This window comes from Pipistrellus kuhlii, unplaced genomic scaffold, assembly GCF_014108245.1.
Source record: "Pipistrellus kuhlii isolate mPipKuh1 unplaced genomic scaffold, mPipKuh1.p scaffold_m20_p_17, whole genome shotgun sequence".
Lineage (NCBI taxonomy): Eukaryota > Metazoa > Chordata > Mammalia > Chiroptera > Vespertilionidae > Pipistrellus > Pipistrellus kuhlii.
In genome coordinates, this window is record NW_023425482.1 from 28,407,689 (window position 1) to 28,428,886 (window position 21,198).

The 21,198-nt window shown below is 47.5% G+C and overlaps 2 protein-coding genes across 8 annotated transcripts in view; one reads left to right on the forward strand and one right to left on the reverse strand.

Annotated features, from left to right (window-relative positions):
• The window catches only part of FTO (FTO alpha-ketoglutarate dependent dioxygenase), a 205,205-nt gene extending 189,153 nt beyond the window's left edge, over positions 1-16,052 (reverse strand). The window contains exon 1 of one of the 2 annotated variants that reach the window (XM_036440606.2): positions 15,892-16,045. In XM_036440606.2, coding sequence (XP_036296499.1) covers positions 15,892-15,978 — 87 coding nt within the window. In that variant the 5' untranslated portion in view covers positions 15,979-16,045. Of the gene's footprint in view, positions 1-15,891 lie in introns of both variants that reach the window. The other variant, XM_036440607.2, reaches the window with a different exon arrangement.
• Positions 16,053-16,181: 129 nt separating this feature from the next.
• RPGRIP1L (RPGRIP1 like) overlaps positions 16,182-21,198 on the forward strand; it is a 61,568-nt gene continuing 56,551 nt past the window's right edge. For 5 of the 6 annotated variants that reach the window (XM_045582855.1, XM_045582856.1, XM_045582857.1 and 2 more), the window contains exons 1-3: positions 16,182-16,308; positions 19,034-19,125; positions 20,745-20,892. In XM_045582855.1, the coding sequence (XP_045438811.1) occupies positions 19,041-19,125; positions 20,745-20,892 (233 nt within the window). In that variant the 5' untranslated portion in view covers positions 16,182-16,308; positions 19,034-19,040. Of the gene's footprint in view, positions 16,309-19,033; positions 19,126-20,116; positions 20,205-20,744; positions 20,893-21,198 lie in introns of all 6 variants that reach the window. The other variant, XM_045582859.1, reaches the window with a different exon arrangement.

Consider the following 21,198-nt stretch of genomic DNA (forward strand, 5'->3'; position numbering starts at 1 on the left):
GAGCTGTGTCTGCCCGTAGGTGCCTTAACCTCCGCCGGCCTGAAACAGAGACTTCAGAGTTCCCGCCGGGGCTGGGCTGGGCACTGGGAAGCGATCTGACACCTCCAGGCCTCAGCCGCACAGATCTCCACCAGCTGACATTTGTCGAGTGTCTGTTTTGTTCTGTACACGATAGCAGGTCCTGAAAATACCAGACACCAATGAAAGCACGGCGCTGGGCTTCAAGGAGCTCCCGGACCGGTCGGTAAATGGCTAACAGGGCCCGGTGAGGTACCAGGACGAAGACGCAAGAAGGAAAGACCTGAGGACAGAGGCCGGACTGGGGGGCCAGGTGAAGGAGGAGCAGGAGTGGGGAAGGGCTCCCTGGGAAGTCAGTGCTCCCCTGGAAGGAACTCTCCCACTAGGCCTCCTCCCACCCACCCGCCTTCCCTCAGCCTCAGGAGCTGGCCAAAGGCTGGTTCGGTTCCCCCTCCCGCAGCACGATCTGAGCGCCAGGATTCTGAACCAGGCTGGCACAAAGGAAGAGCTCAAAATGTGTCTGGCCGGCATGGCTCCGTTGACTGGCACTGTCCTGTGCACAAGGTTTCCAGTTCGATTTCAGGTCTTCTGGGTGAAGCATGCACACTCAGTCCTCCGAGGTGGGTGCAGGCTGGATCAAGGCTGACAGCCTGGGCAGCTACGCACCAGGGGCTGCTCCCAGAGGGGTCCGGCCGGGTGGAAGCGTCCTCTGACAGCCCCATCATGACAAGCACGCTGCAGGCCAGCGCCATCACTCACCACCCCTGCCAACCTGCTCCGACCGCTGCGCCGCATCTAAGCGGGGGTCAGAGGTTAAGCTCCGGGAAGCCAGCCACGGAGGGCACCTGTCACGCACGGCTGCCTCCGCGCGGCTGTCTCCCCCGCAACATGCCAAACCCCCTCCTCTGTCCGGGCGGAGACGCGTCTGAAGGCCCTAAATGAGACCACTGCCAATTCACGAGGCTCCACGCCGACAGCCTGCCATTCAAGCTGTCTCCGATTAGAATTTTTCCTCTATTTCAAGTCACAAATGCATGCAAAGTACACCGCGAAGCATCAGTCTTCAGCCGTGCCTTTAAGCATGCCATGGTCTTGGACGCCTAGGTAGCCACAGACACGCACACAGTCTCAGAGGCTGCAGAAGGGAAAGAGAATGTGCAATCCATCTATTCCTCCGTGGGGAGTTTCTAATCTAAGTGAACAATTAGAAATGGCACAGAAAGATCCAGGCATCCGTTTTCCAGGAATGCTCCTAAGTGTGTACAATTAAAAAACAATAATCTGAAAAGATATCATTTCAGCCCTAACCTGTGTGGCTCAGTGGATAGAGCATCGGCCTGCAGACTCAGGTTCCAGGTTCAATTTCGATCAAGGGCATGTACCTTGGTTGCAGGCACATCCCCAGTAGGGGGTATCCAGGAGGCAGCTGATCGATCTTTCTCTCTCATCGATGTTTCTAGCTCTCTCTCTCTCTCCCTTCCTCTCTGTAAAAAAATCAATGAAGTATATTTAAAAAATATATATATATATATATAATTTCATCTTAATATTACCATCTTACTATGATAGCATGAGAATATAACTGTATATGTAATTTCACTTCATGAAAGCGGTATAATTTTAAGTACACAGTGACTTATCAATACATTTTCTTTCTTTTTTAGTTTGCGCACAAAAAATGCAGAGTTTAGCATCTGACGTAAATACACCCATTTGTGCTTCTGAGTTTGAGATCTTATGCCTCCTTCGTGGAGTAGGTCACTCAGATGTACGCATTAACATATATCGACTCTCCCTGATCCTGACCAAGTAACAAGAAATGTCTCCTCTTCTTTAGAAGCCGTATGATTGTCCCCAAGAGTGGCTGGCGTGCGGCACGAATTAAGTCGGACAGATCTTATGCCCTTCTCACCAACAATGGGCTTGCTAGCCACAAATAGAGCCATAAGTAGCCCTCATCCGAGGCAGCCTTTAGCGGCATGAACTTGAAAATGACCCTTATATAAAGGTGCTGGGCGACATCGACTGCAGCACTGAAGTCACTCCTTAAGCCCCGATCACTATCACGTCCTTAAGTAAGTCTGGGGAGCGAAGATAACCTCTCAGCTAGAGGGAACAGGAGAGACTAAGACACTCCGTTATTAAAGCCCGTTCAGACAGAGGTCAACTAATTGTCCTGTGCGCTAGCAAAAAGAGCTCGGCATCCGCCACCGAGCCACGGGGAACCATGCGTGAGTTGTTCTACGTAACCTAGAAGCACGCATCCGCCTGCCACTCCCCGGCAAAACCAGAAATTAGGGTTATCAGTCCGGGTGACTGTGGGTAGCCCCGATCAAGAGAAATATCTTAAGCCACGGGTACCTATTCTCATTCCGTGAGGACAGCTGCCTAAACAGCGCTGCTGTTCAAAACAGAGCAACGGAGGGAGCATTCTGCAAGACAAGAGACTCGGTAGAGAATTTGAATAAGGTTTCTCTTTCCTGACGGCTCATTTTAGGGGGAAATTCCTCACTTCCTATCCAGGTATCCGTGGGGCACAAAATCGCGGAGGCTGCATTCAGGGGCAGGGACTCCTTCCCTCAGTCCCTGTACCTGAGACCTGGGCGGAACCTCCAAGTTCAATGTGGACGGATACAGGTCCAGTAAAAAGAAGTACTTCTTAGGCCACCACGGAGTCATCTCGCGGCTCTCAGAGCAAAACTTTAAACGGCCTCAAGAGCAGACTGGCTCACGAACCGGTCGCAGATTCATAAGGAGTAACAGAAGTACACCAAGAATTGAGAAGAGACGGGTCTCTGAGCAGACTGATTGAACCAAAGCCCAGGGCTCGATCTATGAAAATGTCAGCTCGGTCTCTCTACAAGGCTCTTTCATTAAATATGTGTGATTCAGAAAGATTATAATAAAGACTAGAGGCCTGGTGCACAAAGTTCCTGCACAGGTGCAGTCCCCAGGCCTGGCTGGCGGTGGAAGCACCAGCATCCGAAGTGGAAAAGCAGGTCTCAGCGGAAATCCGGGCCCTGGGCAGCACCTGGGTTCCCAGGCACCCACACACCCTCCTCCGCCTGAGTCATCGGGCCCCCACCCGGCTCGCTCAGCATCTGGGAGCCAGGCTGAAGCCTACCCCCCGCTGCCACCGCTGGTTGCCATCTGCGGGGCAATTGGCAGAATGATTGAGCCCCACTGGCACCCACCTTGGCCTGGCGCCGTCTGCTCACCTACTCCACCATCCCACTGGGGTCCCTGGGGGCTAGCAGCACCTACACTGCTGCCCGCTACCAACCCCAGGTCACCGAGGCCCACCATGTTCCGCCCCACTCCCTGGTGGTCAGAACACATCATAGCGAGCGGTCGAACTCCCGGTTGGGGAAACAATTTGCATATTAGGTTTTTATTATATAGGTTATTGCTGGATTGGTCAAATCAGTGGCTCCTGCTGGCTCAGCACTCCTCAGTTCAGGAGAGGAGCAGAACTCATACACGTGGGATCTGTTCAGGCGCTGACAGCACCAAGGGTCCCGTTAGACCTGGACCGAGGTGGCTCTCCCTCCTCTCACAGGGTGCCTTTGGGTTAGGTCCTCAGGGATGGAAGGACACGGCACCTATTTGTGTGGTTATCTTTCCTCTGGAAATGAAAGCAAAAGTCATGTGATTAGAGCTCAAGTAATTTTAGACGCATTGCTACCTGCTCGTTGTGGGGAGAGAGGGGGCGGGGGAGCAGGGAACAGAGCTCATTGGAGGGATTGTTCTTCTCTGTGTCTGCTTCTGCGAGGCAGGATGTTCCCTGAAGGCCCTAGGCGCTGGGAGATCGTTAGTCTGGGAGTCAGAGCTAACCCAGGCCAGTGGCCCTGCCTTCCCCACCTCTCGTCTGCGCAAAAGCCAGACACACTCACTTGGCCATATTCATTGTGCACCCAAGTGTTCAGCGCCAGGGGTACCAGTTGCCTCCGGGTCATGAAATAATACTAAAAACTTGATAATCATTCATCGATTTAGTTTTCAGCATACTATATCACTTGAATCCGATGGGAGCATAAAGACTATTTGTGAGGTCAACCACGGTACAGACAGGGGCTGACACGCTATTGATGGCGAGGTGGAGAGAAATTGCTAAATACAGCAGATCGATACCTCGTTTCACTGTTACAGCCTTCTGCAGACATAAAATATCTATCCTTACAGCTACAAAAATAATAATAATGAAAGTGGGAGATAAATGCTTCCCCGAAGGTAAACTATTTGATTAGCTGAGGGCAAAGGTGACAGCAGCAGTTACACTAAAGTAACTTTATAGTCTTAAATAAAAACCGGAGGAAGAGCGGGAGGCGGAATGGCCAGATGAGTCGGGCCACTTCAGTGGCTCAGAAAAATATCTTCTGAAACTCACAGTGCTGGGTAAAGGACCGCCAATATCTAAAGCTTTCTGGTGGTCTGCCTTACCTACGCACAAAGCACGTGCGAACAAAAGGCCTTCTACTGTTGATGGAGAGGAAATCAAGAGTTGAGGGTAGACCGGACAGTGTGGCTCAGTGGTTGAGCGTGGACCTGTGAACAAGGAGGTAACACATACCCTGGTTGTGGGCTCGATCCCCAGCGTGGGGCGGGCAGGAGGCATCCGACCCATGATTCTCTCACATCATCGATATTCCTATATCTCTCTCCCTCTCCTTTCCTCTCTGAAATCAAAAAGTATATATTTTTTTAAGAGTTGAGGATAACTAAATGCTCTGTAAAGTAAAACACACAAAAAACACAACTCTCAGTCTCTATGTGCTGCCATTTGCCAAGAAATGTTATGAGTCAATCATATCTCATCCCGTCAATATGCTGTCCTTCAGTGAATGCCATTCGAAAAGAGAATATTTAACAATTACACAGAAAACTATTATCACTCTGCATGTGGATTAAAAATAACCTGTTCATCAGCCCTGGCTTGTGTGGCTCAGTTTGTATGTGCTTTGACTGGAATCGAATCCATAACCCTTCAGTTTGAGGGCTGACGTTCTATCCAGTGAACTAAACAGGCCAGGACCATATTTATTTTATTTTTAAATATATTTTATTGATATCTTTTACAGAGAGGAAGAGAGAGGGATAAAAAGTTAGAAATATCTATGAGAGAGAAATATCCATCAGCTGTCTCCTACACACTCCCTACTGGGGATGTGCCCACAAGCAAAGTACATGCCCTTGACCGGAATTGAACCTGGGACCCTTGAGTCTGCAGGCTGATGCTCTATCCACTGAGCCAAACCAGTTAGGGACAGAGCCATATTTTAAAAAATAATACTAATTTCTGCTCCAAAGAATTTGATCATTTCTATATTGGGGAATGGGGGTAGTAAAGTGGTGGATAAGACACCAGTAAAAGCTTTCTATTGTACATCATTTTTATATCCATACTAGAGGCCCAGTGCACGAAATCATGGGTGCATAGCTCGCCTCTGCTTGTCGCTGCTCACCTCGCCGCCCCCTGCCAGGAGCTGCGAGCCACCTTGCCCACCGCAGCCATGAGCCACTGTTCGCAGGCCTGGGGGGTGGGGAGGAACCAAGAGGTGATTGATGCACCTCATGGCAACCTGGTCAAGCAGTCATTCCGGTTGTTACGCTTATGATCTCTGGCCTTTTATTATATAGGATAACATATCTACTGTTCAAAATTCTCTTACATTCATTATCTTTTGACCTCTCAGATGAAGCAGGGAGGGGAGTTGAGGATAATGCCCATTTTATGATTGAAGAAACAAGACCGAGATTGAGGGACTCATATCAGGCATGACCTAGGTAACAACAGACAGAATCCGAGAAGCTCAGCCTCCCAGCTACAGTGAAGAGCTCCCTGGTGACAGCAGCTGCTGCTCTGGTGAAGAGCCATGGAAACAAACAAACAGAACAACAGAGAGCAAAAACAGGCTCCTAGAAACACAGGACAGCCTGATGGCTGCCAGAGGAGGGTGGGGAGGAGGGGAGAGCGAAAAGGCGAAGGGGAATATAGTCAATAACCGTGTGGTAACGTGGCCTGGTGACAGATGAGTACTAGACGTGGTGTGCAGATTACCTGGTAAGATATGTACATGTCGAACCACTATGTTGTGCATTGAAACTAATGAAATACTGTATGCCAACTATACTTTAATAATAACTTTTTTAAAAAGCGTAGATGTCTGAACAACACAATGAAAAGTTTTGGAGCTGGTTAATTCCTGTGTGGGGTGGGTGGGCAGGTGGGGGTGTGATAGGTGGGGCTGACACTGAAAGGTATCATTAAACTCTGATGGTTAGAATGGTGTGTCAAGAATAACAACCAAACAAACAAAAGAATAAAAAGCAGATCTGAGCATTCTGATTAGTCAGTAAATGTAGTGGGAATAACCAGTTAACCATTTGGGAAGAAAAAGATAGATTACTACTCCATATCAGACTAAAATTCTAGATGCATTACAAGAATTAAATGAGAAAAATTAAAACATAAAAGAACTGGAAGTACATACAAGTGACCATTAGTCAGATATGTAGATGGGAAAATTTCCCCCAAATAGACACAAAGGAAATCCTTTGAATAACAAAAATCCAAAAAGTAGAAGTCAAGCGATAAACAAACTAGGAAAAATATTTCCATTACATGATTAATAAATAATATCCCTAATCTATGAAGTATTCATATAAATCAACAAGAAAAAATAAACATATATTAGTAAAATGAACAAAGGAACTATAGTGGAACTACATTTGGCCAATAAACACAGTAGGAGGGAATTCAACCATATCTATACTAATAATAGAGAAATATGCAAATTATTCGTTACAGCATCACATCACGACCAGATTAGCAGGCTGCAGCTGAGGCAGGTGGGGCGTACAGCAGCTGTGGGAGGAAAAGCTTGGGGTAGGGGGTGGGGGTGGGGGGCAGAGGCGGCAGGAAAAGCGGGGAGGGAAGCCTGCCGGAAGCCCTGTTCTTGCAGGAATCTTCCTGCAACAGGCCCCTAGTGTGTGTTTATATATATGACCAGAACAATGGAACTACCAGAACAACACCTAACTATGACACACACTATGACACTCCTCAATCTCCCATGGCCCCTCCCCCAAGCTGGCCCTGCCCCCAATCACCCTCCCCCCAGCTGGCCCCTGCCCGACCGACCCCATCAGAGTGGGCTGGCCAGACTCCGCCCATGCACGAATTCCTGCACCAGGCCTCCAGTTAACATATAATGTTGTATGTATGTGGGGACTATACTGAAGATATTTGGAAATGTTAAGGAATAATTCCTAAAATTCTAAATATTAAGGAAACTAGAGCTCGGCTTTTAACAGGTCTTCCTGTAATTATAATAATATGTAGCCATAGTCATTTCTCACAAAACACAAGAGTGTGATGTGTGTGTGTTTGGGTTGGGGGGGGGGTAGACATGCCTCATTGTCTCAAAAGCAATCTACCGAACCACGGAGGCAGAAATAACCATAAACCTCCTCCGACAGTGATGCAAACGCCCATCTGCTGCACCGGAGCCACCAGCCTGCATCCCACCCGCGGGTTCCATCGACAAGGCACATCCCGGGGCCTGAGATATAAATCAAAGTGCCTCGCCTCCTCGAGGACGTATTGACATCTGCCACCTGCAAGCGTCCGCTGTGGGCAGGAAGGGCCTGTTTTTATTTACAGCGCGCGGCGCGGGCGGAATGTAAAACAAGATGCTTCATCAATCTGGGGCCATAAAACACCCGCATAACTCAGGCCGGCCGGCCAGGCGCATGCTCCTTAATTAAGTGGGTGATGTTCTGTTTGAAACAAAAAGACAAGCCTGGGCTGCGGCCGAGATGAAGTGCTCAGCCCGTTCCCAGGGCAGAAGCTCTCCATCATGAGAAATAAACCGTCGCGCGGTCCGTACTCAATAGTCAGCGGGCGGGGAGGACGCAGACTGATCTGGATGAGTGCGCTCTCGGTTATAACAAGTCATTTTACAGAGGATTAGTATCCTGATGGTCTGATCAATAGGAGGCCCGGCTGCTATTACAGATGAAGAGAAAATGGCCCCTCTGGTCATAAAGCGTGCGTGTCTGCGTTCTCCTTCATTTGCCCAGTCCATTACGGTAATGGCTGCGGCGTGAACAGCTGGGACAGCTTAGCAGCGGCGGCCTGATGAATGGAGAGGCCGGTCCACCCGCCATCGGCCCGTCCCTGCCTCTCAGTCTGCACAGGCAGCTCCTCGGCCAGGCCGGTTCCCATCCCGGCCTCGTGTCTCATGAGCACAAGGACCGCGATGCCCCAGTGATGGTCTTGTCCACGGTGTCGCCGGCCGATGCGGTGACTAACACAGAAATCGCTCACAGCACGCTGGCTGCTAACTCGGCGAAAAGCGGCCGCTGTTTACCCAAACAGCCAGGGCGGCATGACAACGGCCCGAGTTCACGGCCGCTGGGATGTGGGCATTTGTCTGTCGGGTGCTGTGCTCCAGCAAAACAATGCGGAGCGTTCATGCTGACAGTAAACAAACAAATAAGGAAAAACTAATTTGCCAAAACTGGTGTGGCTCAGTGGTAGAGCGTCGGTCTGCGGACTAAAGGGTCCCAGGTTCGATTCCGGTCAAGGGCATGTACCTGGGTTGCGGGCACATCCCCAGTAGGGGGTGTGCAAGAGGCAGCTGGTTGATGTTTCTCTCTCATCGACATTTCTAGCTCTCTATCTCTCTCCCTTCCTCTCTGTAAAAAATCAATAAAATATATTTTTTTTTTTTAAAACTAATTTATCAGCAACATTTTCCATCTCTGTTTAAAAAGATGGCCAACTGGAAAACAGTCAGATAACGGACGTTGCGCTTAGAAACAGAAAATCCATAGGCGTACGGGCTCGAGACGCTATTCTGCCCAATTCCGTGGAGGGCGCTCCGGGTGCCACATCAGCCCGCTCTGCATTGTCACTGGAGAAATGCCGGCCCCTGAGGCTGGGCCCAGGATGAGCTCCCCACTGAAGGAAGGGGGCCACAGGCAGGTGCAGGGCCGACACAGAAATCAGAGCTCTGACTGTTCTGATCACAAGCAGCTCGTGCCCGGGTTTGGGCCTCCACGCCGAGTTTCCTATTTGGTTTCCACCGGCCGGAAAGGTCTCCACAGCCACTTACCACGTGGCAGTTCCTCAACACAGAGGAAGGCCTGGCTGCTCTGCAGGGCAGTCGTTTCGTGTCCAAAACCACAGGCGCTTAAGCGGTGGGCATGGCGACGGGGCAGGTGCGTGGAGCATAAAGCAAGCCCACAGCCCGGACGCGAGATCTGGCTTTCAGACGGGCATGTGTGGCCCTGAGCAGAAACACCGCGCCAGGGACAAATGTTTGGATGCCAGTTCCTACCGACGCAGATCCTAGTCTCCTCAATGTGCCCCGACCCAGCCCAGCTGTCCCCGGAGCCCTCCCAGCTCGCATCGGAAAATCAACTGGTGAGAACATTCTGTGAAATACCGCAGCATCGGTTTATACAACGTGAGGTTTGAGCAAATGGCGTTAACGGAAGTCTAATTTCCCCTCTAAACGGTGCCTTGTTTTAAGGTTCCAAAAGTACCGTGTCTACTATAAAGGTCTTCCCTTCTAGAAGTTATAAAGTCAAAACCTTTAAATATAAGTTTGCCAAGAAATCTACCATCATAAACTAACAACAACAAAGCACACGAAACCTGAAGGGGAAACTGGCCGTCTGAATTTGAAAGAGAACCTTAGAAAACCATTGTTGACTGTTGCTAACGCATGTGTTCAAGAGAAGAGGCTTGTGTCTCAGAATGAATACAGCATTGATACAGTATTGACATGGTATGTGAAGTCGTTGGCAACCCGTAGGGTATTTATCCAGTTCCCATTATTCCTTTCAGGTGCGGGCCCATCTCTCCCTGGTACAAAACCTAACAACAAATCACAGATGACGCTCCTCATTCATTCGCTTGATGGATATGGAAGGTTGACTCTGGGCCTGGCCCAATGTTAACCTGAGTGCCGGGGACAGAATGGTGAAGATCAAAACCAAAGAGATATGGTCCCTACTTGCTTGAAGCGTACGGTCCGGAAGCCACCCTCAGCCACAACAAATCCTCTGAGCCAGGGAGCCTGGGAGATGCTCTAGGAGTTAACATGTAACATGTATCAGACGCTGGAGGCTCTCAACCATTCCATCCTTCCTCACCAGATAAATGTCTCCTCTGCGCAAGACACTGCCCAGGCACACCGGAGAGATGGAAGGATGACAGGGACACATGCTGACTTCAACGAACCCCAGGCTCAGTGCCCTTGGGTGACACGTGTTAACCTGCCCTGATGTACACAGACCAGTAGTGGAGAGGGATCCTCCCTCTGCAAACCCATCACAGCACACGGTGCATCTCACATGCGTGTTCAGGAATGAAACCTTTAACTCAGGTCATTCTAAAACAGAGCTTACATTTGAAATCCATACAGGTATTCTCCTTAGACAAACTCACGTGTGGGACCCTGTGTTCCGACAGCAAGAACTGTGCCTGCTTTATTTACCATCGATCCTCACTTCTAATATTTGCCGAATACAGAGTAGGCAACACAGGGCATCACGTAAAGGCCATGGGACAAGATAAAGGCCAGGAAATGTCAGAGAGGTCAAGGGTCTCGAGGTCTGGGCAGTTCCTACTAAATGTGGTTCTCGCTCAATGTCAAAAGGTGGCACAGTATTTTGCAGATGCGCTTGGAACAGGGTGAGCATGACCTGGAACCAGAACCCAACTCCACGCAAAGAAGAAACCAACGTGTGCTTGACCAAACAGAGAATATGGCAATGGCTACACCTCCCTTCTGAAAGGCAGAGCTTTGGATGGGAATCTCATCTCTTCTACTTGCTGCACTGACTGAACTAACAACCACATCTCGCCTTGAATCGGACACCCAGACCCCTGACCCCTGAGTTCAGTAACAAATGCGGGGCTCTCCTGAACTCGGATGGGGCTCCCCTCAAGGGACTCCCTCCCAGCTCGGTGTGGGCACTGGGGGAGGCAGTCAGCAATGGCAGCTCGCTCGGGCTTACTGGCCCTGTCTCCACTGCACAGAGGATCTGCGGCCTAGGAGACAGCCCTCAGTGACCATCACTGACAGGGTGCCTGGCCTGCCTGCACAGCGAGGGGGAGTCCTCCTCCCCCCCCCCCTCCCAGCCTGTTTCATTCAGGCTTAGGAAGCAAGGCCAGCAGTCCGGCCAGCGCTATGACCAGTGTGCCAGTCCCGGGTAGGGCACAGCGCTGGTGGACAGATAGGTTCGGCTCAGGCACACACTCGCTTTCAGGTTGGCTGGGCAGGGACGGTCTCCAGGACTCGGGATTCGGGGCCTGACCTGGGTCTAACTCTGGAGGGCTGAGCAAACAGCTGTGGGCCATCCTAGGTCAACATCTCTGGCCTGCTGGCTCATCTGGTGTCCGCAAACCCCTGGGCCGCTGAGTGTCCTCAGGGGCCTAGAGGTTATGGAATCATCGGGTCCACCATTCAGTCTCTGTCCCATACGAGTGGGATTTTGGTCTTGGTGAGTAAGCTTGCATGTCTTATGTGTGATAATAAAAGGGTAACATGCTAATTAGACCGGAGATCCTTCCTAAGGAAGCCAGGCTAGAGGGAAGCCAGCCCGGGTCCCGGGTGTCTGTGGGCAGCCGGGGGAAGGCAGGCCTACTCTTGCAAGAATTTTCGTGCATCGGGCCTCTAATACGTAAATGTGCCCACTATGGGAACTCAGATTTGAGCCTCAAATGCAGCCTCTTGGGGTGCACTATCCAGAATTAGTCCGAGGGCCCCAGAGAGACTTTCTTGGTTTCTGAGTCCTCGTGGGGCTCATTTGGTTTGGGGATTTCCCCTTTTGATTGTCATAGGGAAAAGGCTTTTTTAAAAAAAATATTTTATTGAGTTTCCACAGAGAGGAAGGGAGAGGGATAGAGAGCTAGAAACATCGATGAGAGAGAAACATCGATCAGCTGCCTCTTGCACACCCCCTACTGGGGATGTGCCCGCAACCAAGGTACATGGCCTTGACTGGAATCGAACCTGGGACCTTTTAGGCCACAGGCTGACGCTCTATCCACTGAGCCAAACCGGTTTCAGCAGGGAAAAGGCTTTTGAGAGGTTCTCTTGGTAATGGCAGTAGCAGGTGAAGTTTGTTTTGCCTGGATTGAGAGCCAGCCACTAGTGTTTTTACACGGTACCTGTCTCATGGCTAACGGGATTTTAAAATGAAGCTTTCAGGACTCTGGTTTTGTCTGTCTGTATGTGTGCATGTTTGTCTAACAGAAATTATGAAGATGGTTTTTCTAAAAAGAGCTCTGTGTATCTGACTTACTGACATGCTTATCTAAATTAAAAACTATAACATAGTTTTCAGGGTTACATGGTCTAGGACAGTGGTCAGCAAACTCATTAGTCAACAGAGCCAAATATCAACAGGACGACGATTGAAATTTCTTTTGAGTCACAGTTTTAAAATGTAAACTATATAGCTAGGTACCTTGTTATTAACTTAATTAAGGTACTTCTAAGCTGGCCTTTGCTAAAAATAAAAACTCAAGAGGCCAAAGAGCTGCATGTAGCTCGTGAGCCACAGTTTGGCTTAGGACATTATTTCATATGAAAACTGATTTTTTTTTTTTTTTAATTCTATTGGGGTTTACAAAAATAAGTTGATGACTATCTTTGTTACCTACTTTTGGCTTTTTAATACGAAGAAATTAAAGATATTTGTAGCTAGATTAAGGAAATACATGTTTCTTAAGAATGCAGCCAGAGTACCTATCTTTCTAGAGTAGGGGTGTCGAACTCAATCAGAGAAGGGGCCAAAATCTAAAATCCAGCCTAAATCGCGGGCCGAATGGTTTACTGAACAGTCATAAACTGTCATTGTGATGGAAACGCAGCGGAGTGCAGTGATGACAGCGCGGTGCGGGCCACATTGCAAGGCCTGGCGGGACGGATTTGGCCCGCGGGCCTTGTGTTTGACACATGTGTTCTAGAGGTTATAAAATTATTCACCAGAGGCCCAATGCACGAAGATTCCTGCAATAGGCCCTCCTTCCCCTGGCTGCTAGCACTGGTTTCCCTCCCAGACCCGGTACCCAGGTCTTCACTCTGGCCACCACCTTCTGTCTTCACTCCAGCCGGAGCCTTCAGTCTTCTCTCCAGCCAGGGCACCGTTCCTGTAGCTCCCTCCATCCCCTCCCCTCTTCTTCCCCCACATAACAGGTGTCCTACCCTGCCCAGCCACTCCACGCCTGCATGCATGCTGCCCAGAGGCCTGGAGCAGCTTGGGGGGCGGGGCCACTGCCATCTTTGTTGGGTTAATTTGAATACTCACTCCTGATTGGCTGGTGGGTGTCACAAAGTGACAGTCAATTTGCACATTTCTCTTTTATTAGTGTAGATTTGATTTTTTTTGTTGTCTCAAAAATTAAAGTTTTAAGGGTTAGACAAATTTGATTCTTGGTTGTCACTAAAATTAAGTTTTCTAAGGGTTGAAACTTCAGAATTTAAAAAATAGGAAGAATTTGACTTTTAAGGATTAAGCGGGCTAAAATTGACTTCTTTTAAATTAAGGTTTCATTTCAATAGTGTACTTGGTTAAGCCAAAACTTAATGTTATTCTCCTATATTATTGGTATGCTCTGAATAAGAAGTTATAAAAGGCGACGAAGGTATACTCTTTATCATCAAGTCTTTATTTTTTTTTTCATTTTATTTTATTTTATTTTTTTATCATCAGGTCTTTAATTGCCTACATACACTGAATCTTCTCAATATTGGAAAAACTACAATTTTGTTTTAACAACTCTTTTCCTTTCTATAGGTGGGGCAAACTATTTGATTGTCATTTTGGTTAAGTGAGTAACTTTTTAGTATTTTTATCTATGACTTTATTTGGAAATTGTTTTAAAACTTTTTATATGTTTGCCCAACTTCCGAAGATACCAAATTTAAGGAGGATCATTTTATTTTCTTGGAAAGTCATTTCCTTGACCTTTGATATTTTTAGGAATTTTGGAGTCTGTAAGAAGAATCTCAGAAACACCTCAAGGACTTGTTTCCTCTCTTGATAAAAGCAGAAAATTAAAATAGTCAGGCCTATTGGGTATGTTAAATTACACAGGAAACATTCTCAAACAGATGATGCTGAACCTTTCATCTGCTTCTCATACCCACTTCTAATAAGTGGGTATGAGAAATATACACTCTTGTTAAAGGAAAGGAAAATGGTATTTTGTTTGTATTATTTATTTGTTTGTTCATTTATTTATTTTTGAATGGGAAGGTTAACATCATTGGAAGTTAGAACCTTCTCAAAGGAGCACATATAAATTCACTTTTTTAGAAGAAGTCAATAAGCTCCAGGCCAGTGTGATCAGTGTTTAGAATGCCGGCCCATGTACCACAGGGTTTTGGGCTCAATTCCTGGTCAAGAGCACATACCGGGCTGAGGGTTCACGCCTGCCCCTGGAGTGGGAGGTAACCAGTCAATGTGTCTGTTGAATGGGTGTTAGGAGAATGTCTTTAGATAAGGAAGAGTATAAAGGACATGGGTTTTATTGGTAAAGAAAAAGGAAAAATAATTTTGTCCTAGAACGAAATGATTGTTTCAAAATGAGGAGACATAAGGTAGGACAAGAGCGGAAAGATAAATGTAAGTTACGGAAGGGCCGTGGAGAATGCGAGAGGTGTGTGCTCAGTGCAGAAGGCTCACGGAGGAGGGCTCTTCAGACGTGGGGCTATGGCCTCTAACCACGGCCATCTTTAAGTCTTTTGTCTCTTACAGAGTATTGTTCTACTCTGATGCTTTGACAAAAATGTTTCTACACAAATGTTTCAGCTTCAGTGTCATGTCCAATGAGGCTGGAGAGGCCGGTAGGGTCCAGACCATGAAGGCCATGGGAAGTTTTGTATGCATCTGAAGAGCAACGGAAAGTCATGGAAGATTTGAAACAGGTGGTTGGCAGAGGAGAGAGGGATTACATGAACATGATTAGATCTGCAGGGCGGAGAAGACACGGATTGTGCAGGAGGTGGGGAAGAAGGGTATAGAGTGAGTGCATACAAATAAGGAGACTAAAGGAACAGTCCACGAGAGATGGCGACAGCGTGGGCCAAGGTGGAGATAGAAAAGTGTGGACAGATTACCAATATGTTTAGACAAATAAACAGGATTTGATTTGGGGGATGAGAGAAAGGGAAACACTCAATTCTTCCGGAACTCAAGTCTTCATCTGTAAAGAAGGATGGTGGATACTCCATCTGTATAAATATCTATCTTGCAATCTGCTGCGGTAAGAATATGAAATAATATAAACAGTATGAACTCAAGGCAAGCCTGGCAGGTGATAAATGCCATTTTAAAAAACCGCTATTGCTATTATTATTATTTTCATCCCATGGAACAGCAACTACTAGAGGCTGAACTCCAAAAGCAGGTAACAGGATTGTAGGTAGTTATAAATACTGTTGGTATTTGCTGTGCTGAAAACAGAACATATCCGTGGGCCACTGAGAAAACGGTTCCAAATAAACACATCTGACCTCGCTCCTCGGAAATGATTACCAAACAGAAAGGCACATCACAGTCATCCGAGAGGCCGGTAAACTGAGGCACAAGAGAGGCTACAGATTTACCCGAGGAGGTAGGTGCAGAACAAGTCCATGGATGTCTCCCGTTGGCGAGCTGATCCAATAGGACTAGGCCTGCAGGAATGTATAACCAACCCCCTATGTGTCTGGTTCCCTTGCTGACCAGGCCCTTTCCTGCCTTGGCTTCAGACCACGCGTCTGCTCGCCCTCCAGCCACGTCCCTCCGGTTTCCCTGCCCCTCGCCCCAAGTACCCAAAAGATCCCAGTCTCCGGAGATCCCACCTACCTTGGCTTCGCGCTCCCGTTCCTCGGCAGTCGGGGTTCGCTTCATGCTGCCGCTACCACCTTCTCCGCCACCGCCAGGACCGTACATTCCCTCGCTCTGGACCCCGCCTCCAGCTTGTAGTTCTCTCGGCGTCCTGCTCCCGTCCGCCCCCGTGCTACGCCAGGGCCGCGGGAACTACCACTCCCAGGCTGCACCGCGGCGGCGCCCGCGAGCGCCTCGGGATCTGGAGCCCCTAGAATTTCCCAGGTACCACAGCTGGGCCAGCGTAGTTCGAGGCCCTGAGAACTGGCGGGGACGGAGCCCCCCCCAGGAAAACTACATTTCCCAGGAGGCAACGGGGCCCGCCATGTTTTTCCCATGCTTCTCTCGCCGTCGGCGCCATAGCAACGGGTTGCTAGCCGCGGGGAGAGAGTGGCGGTGAGTACTCTGGGCGGTGGAGAGGGCGATGGAGGTGGCGGACTCCCTCCCTGCAGCGCGGGCCGGGGTCCCGGGGTCTGCTCCACGGCCTGGAGAAGGCCCCGGAGTTCGGCTCGCGTGAAAAAGAGCCTAGGGCGGGAAAGCCCCACGTCGTCAAGGCCTGAGCCACACCCCGCCCGTGGCCCCCCGCGCCCAGCCCCGGTTTGAGAATGTGCAGCCCAGGCCTAACCCCTGGGCTGAGGGCCGCGGTTGCCAATCGCAGTGCTTATCCAAGCCCTTCCTCACGCAGGTGCCTAAACACAGTTCGCTTAGCCGGCCTGGGCGTGGAGTTGCTTGGTCCACCCGCAAGCCTCCCCGGGGGCCTGTTGTTTATGCATTGGCCGTGGCGTCGCCTTGCTCTCCCATAGCCTGTTACCTGTTACCTCCATGTTAGTCTCGGTGCCAGAGAGCCATGTATTCATTCAAGAAATATTGGTTGGTGGTGCCCACTTGGTGCCGGGCGCTGTACCCCACCCACTGTGAACCAGGCAGATAACCTGCCTCAAGGAGCTCTCGTTCGTACTGTATTAGTGAAGACGAACTGGAAATGAACTAATAACAAACCTATTTCAGACAGAGATGGCTGCGGGAACAGAAATAAACGGCGACTACGTTGGGAGGGAGAGGCCTCTTGGCATGTGGAAGTGGTTGGAGCTGAGCCCCAAGGGTTAGGGAGTCTGCCAAGGCCTTGAGCAAGGCCAGGGTGCCTGGGTTTGGGGAACCTGAAGGACAGCAGTGTGAGGGGAGCCTAGCGAGGAAGGAGGGACAGCCTCAGAGGGTATGCGGAGGCCTGGCCGCACTGCACAGGGTTCCTCAGCCTCGGTAGTCCTGTGGGGCCAGATACTGTGACTCTCCGTGCTCTCAGGGGGTTGGCATCATCTCTGACCTCCAGATGCCAGTCAGAGGTCACTCCCTCTTCCCAGCGGTGACAATCCAAAAAAGGGCCTAGACTAGGGGTGTCGAACTCAATCAGAGAAGGGGCCAAAATCTAAAATCCAGCCTAAATCGCGGGCCGAATGGTTTACTGAACAGTCATAAACTGTCATTGTGATGGAAACGCAGCGGAGTGCAGTGATGACAGCGCGGTGCGGGCCACATTGCAAGGCCTGGCGGGACGGATTTGGCCCTCGGGCCTTGTGTTTGACACATGTGGCCTAGACAGTTCCTTCTTAGTTACCTAAGCCGTGTCCCCGTGTCTTCATTTGCAAAGTGGGAATCCTTTGCGTAACACCCTCACAAGGATAGTGTGAGATCTTTAATTCGCATAAGCAGAGCACTTTGAAGAGTGCCTAGCACATCTGAGGAAGCACTCAGTAAATTCTAACACCATCCATCATCATCCTCATTATTATAAAAGCCGCCATAACTCTATCATGGAAAAGGTACCCTTTTTACAAATGTCCTGGGTTTAGATAATCTGGTCCCTAAGATTGACCTTTTCCTTAGCGCTGTCTGCAAAAGAACTCAATGCCCATCCAGACAAACGTCTGTTAGCTGTTTATGTCAGAGCAAAATGCAGAGGGTCTCAGCCTTGGACCAGTGATTACCAAAGTTAGGAACCCTCCCACTGGAAGATATTGCATATACACAGAAGCAGAGAAGATTCTGTCAACCACGTCTGGGTCCACACATCCTGACCCTCCACGAACACTATTTAGCAAATGTCTGCTATGTGCCAACTCGGCCAGCCTCTGGGAATACAGAGGCGAGCAAGACCAAAAAGCTCGCAGTGTTCTTGGACTTGACATTCTAGGATCAACATTGTAGAGCTTGAGAACCTGTACCTTCGGGCATCTCCGTTGACAGTTCACATTTGGCTTTCAGGGTAGATTGAAATGAAAATATAAGCATACTAGACATGGCATGGATCACTCGCATCCACATACAAAACTAAGCCATGTGGTGCATCTCTGTAAAGAATGGAAACTTTTTTTTTTTTTAAAGCCAGAATTGGCTGGGCAGCCTGTATGCTGAAGGAGGAAGCCCTGGGATCTAGGCCTCGTGGTAACAAAAACAGGACACAGCAAAACCCCAGCCCAGTTGGTGAATTTATGAAACCTCTTTTGCAAAACTTGGAACTACCCGTGCATTTGCACATCAAGCTGAACATTAACATTCAGGTACTATTGTCATCCCAGGCAAATGTGCCGAATGCTTTTCATTTGTCATCTCACTCTCAGCATAACTCGGTGAGATAGATATTGTTTTTTCCCGTTTTTTAAGTTAAGGAGCCAAAACTCAGCAAGGTTAGGTGACTTGACCAGCTACCAAGTAAGAGAGCAGCCATTTGAATCAAGTTCCCGACTTGAGCGTTTCCCAACATACCTGCTTGCTTTTGGGGACAGGGAAGGGGAAGCGGGGTGGAGAGGAGGTGCTTCTAAATTTAGGAGAGTTTGTTTTTGTTTCAGATAGAGGACTCAGAAGATGGGCGAAGGAAGAATGATAATCTGACCTCATTTCCTAAGCAAACTACAGGAAATAGACTGTTGAAAGGAACACTGTCTCCATGATTCAATGGAGTATTACTTTTAAAATGGAAGCTTTCATCTTCTCCGAGCTGCACATGTGGGCAATAAGATGTCCATTGAAGTTCTAGGGCCTTATTCATTTTATTTGGTTCATTCCATTGCATAGTTAACGTTATAACTTGGAAAGATTTTTATTTGAATTTTCCTTCTCTCCACAGCTAGGCCATGTCTGGTCCAACTGATGAGACTGCAGGAGACCTGCCTGTGAAAGATATAGGTCTGAACCTCTTTGACGTGGGAGGGTTACAAGGTACGGCCAGCTGTTATTTATTATGGTTATGAACTTTGATCAGGGACTTCTTTACTTTTAATTTAAAGTATTTTTGATATTTATACAAACCGAGCCATTTAAGTAACCATATAGCTCTTGATTGGACTCAAGGAGAAGACGGAGTGTTTAGAACAACATATGGCATTTTACTGCACGCATCAATTATCAACAGCTCATAGAAAATGTAAAATCCCCCTCTGTTCTGATAAAGAATTGTTATAAATCATCTTTTTAAAATTCCACACATCAGGAGGAACTACAGAAAGTATCAAGCCTCCAACCCGGATTGCCTGGCTTAAATCACATTCGCCATTAAAACGTTTCTTTACGTTTACGTTTTATATGGGGGAAACGCCATATTTAAAAATGGTTTGTCTTTCAAGTAGAGTATCTCAAAACAGTTTGTTTACCCACATGATATTGACTCTGATTTATCAAATTAATATACACTAAACGTTTTCTTTATCCTTTTATATCTGAGTGGTCGCTGTAGAGCTAAAAAGCACTTTCAGATTAAGAAATGAAAGCATAGCTTTAAGGAACATTGGGCTGTTGTTTTTGTGTGTGTGCGTGTGTGTGTGTGTGTGTGTGTGCAGATGGTGTGTTGGCCACACAGTCATGCCACTGCATTTGTCACTGAGAAGCTGTGACATCAAATATATTCCAGGAAGGCATGTTCATACACCTGTTCATTGGAAGAGTCGGTGATCACCTTGAATCACCACCAAAAGGTGGTCAAGATATGGTTCCTTGAAAAAGATAAATTTGATTATACAGTTTTTATTGTTAAAAGTAAAACATGTATAAGCTTTGCTTTAGATTTTTGGCAGAGTGTCAGAGATTCAAGTAAAATAAATTTTAAGTGTGCAAAGCTCTTTATTGGGACTTGATACCCTAATTCAATTCTTGCCCTCAGTTACCCACCAGAGGGCTTTAATCTTTGTCCATTTGTTCTTTGTTTCTTTTGGAGGATTGCTGAAAATCGACCAACTTCACAGGGATATGGAAAGTACCAAACTTAAGCATATGTAAAAAATATCATATACACATGCTGAAAGGTATAAAAGTTCTTTAAAAATATTTAAGATAGATTATAAATAATTTGTGAAGGGTTTCTTTTTTTGGTCTTTCACATTTTATAGAGTTTATTTTTTATAGCCCAATACCCATGGCTCAGAAAAATATTTTGATCATGTTATGTTCACCAGATTATTGTAATAACTCTTTGTAAGAAATCAAAAACCTTCTAGTTTAGTTTTTTCAGCATTCAGTATATAAATTGAAAATCCTCTATTGAACCAGAGTTCCAGCTTACATCTTAAAAGAATGGTTATTTGAATCCTTTTTTTGAGTGTATATTATTATTGTTTCAACCCTTCAATATTGCATATAAAGTATTAATAACAAAGGTTTTTAATTCTGGCCTCCAATCAGTGATGTGAACAATGCTATAATATTTTCAAAAGCAGTCTTAATGGTGGGTCACAAAAGGAAAAATCTGAGATGAGTACATCAAATCTCGTATTAATAACAACAGTTATCATTTTTAGAGACTAGTATAAGAGATCCCACTATGAATGATCTTGGCATTTTTGCAGAAACTTCAGCAACACGGACCATGAAGTCCCACCAGGTCATCGTGTCCCGGATCAGCCGTGAGGAGCTGGAAGACAGATTTTTGCGTTTGCACGATGAGAACATTTTACTTAAGCAGCATGCCCGCAAGCAAGAGGACAAAATTAAAAGGTTATGATAAAAAGCTTTGAGCTCTTTTCCCTGACTGTAAAGTTTTTGGAGGATTTGCTTTTTTATAAACTTAATTGAAAACTCCACCTTGAATCCTTTCTGTAGCCAGGCAGGTTGTAAATAAATACAATTTTTTTAAAAAATGGAAACTCTTTAAAAAACTATAAGAATAAACCAAGAAGATTATAAGTGTTTATTATGCCTGGAGTTGCTATTTGAAAGGGAGAGCTATTAGCTAAGCGTGCCATGCGTGTATCATATCTATAAATAACTCCGGGTTTCATATTTATAGTTTAATAAGCAAAT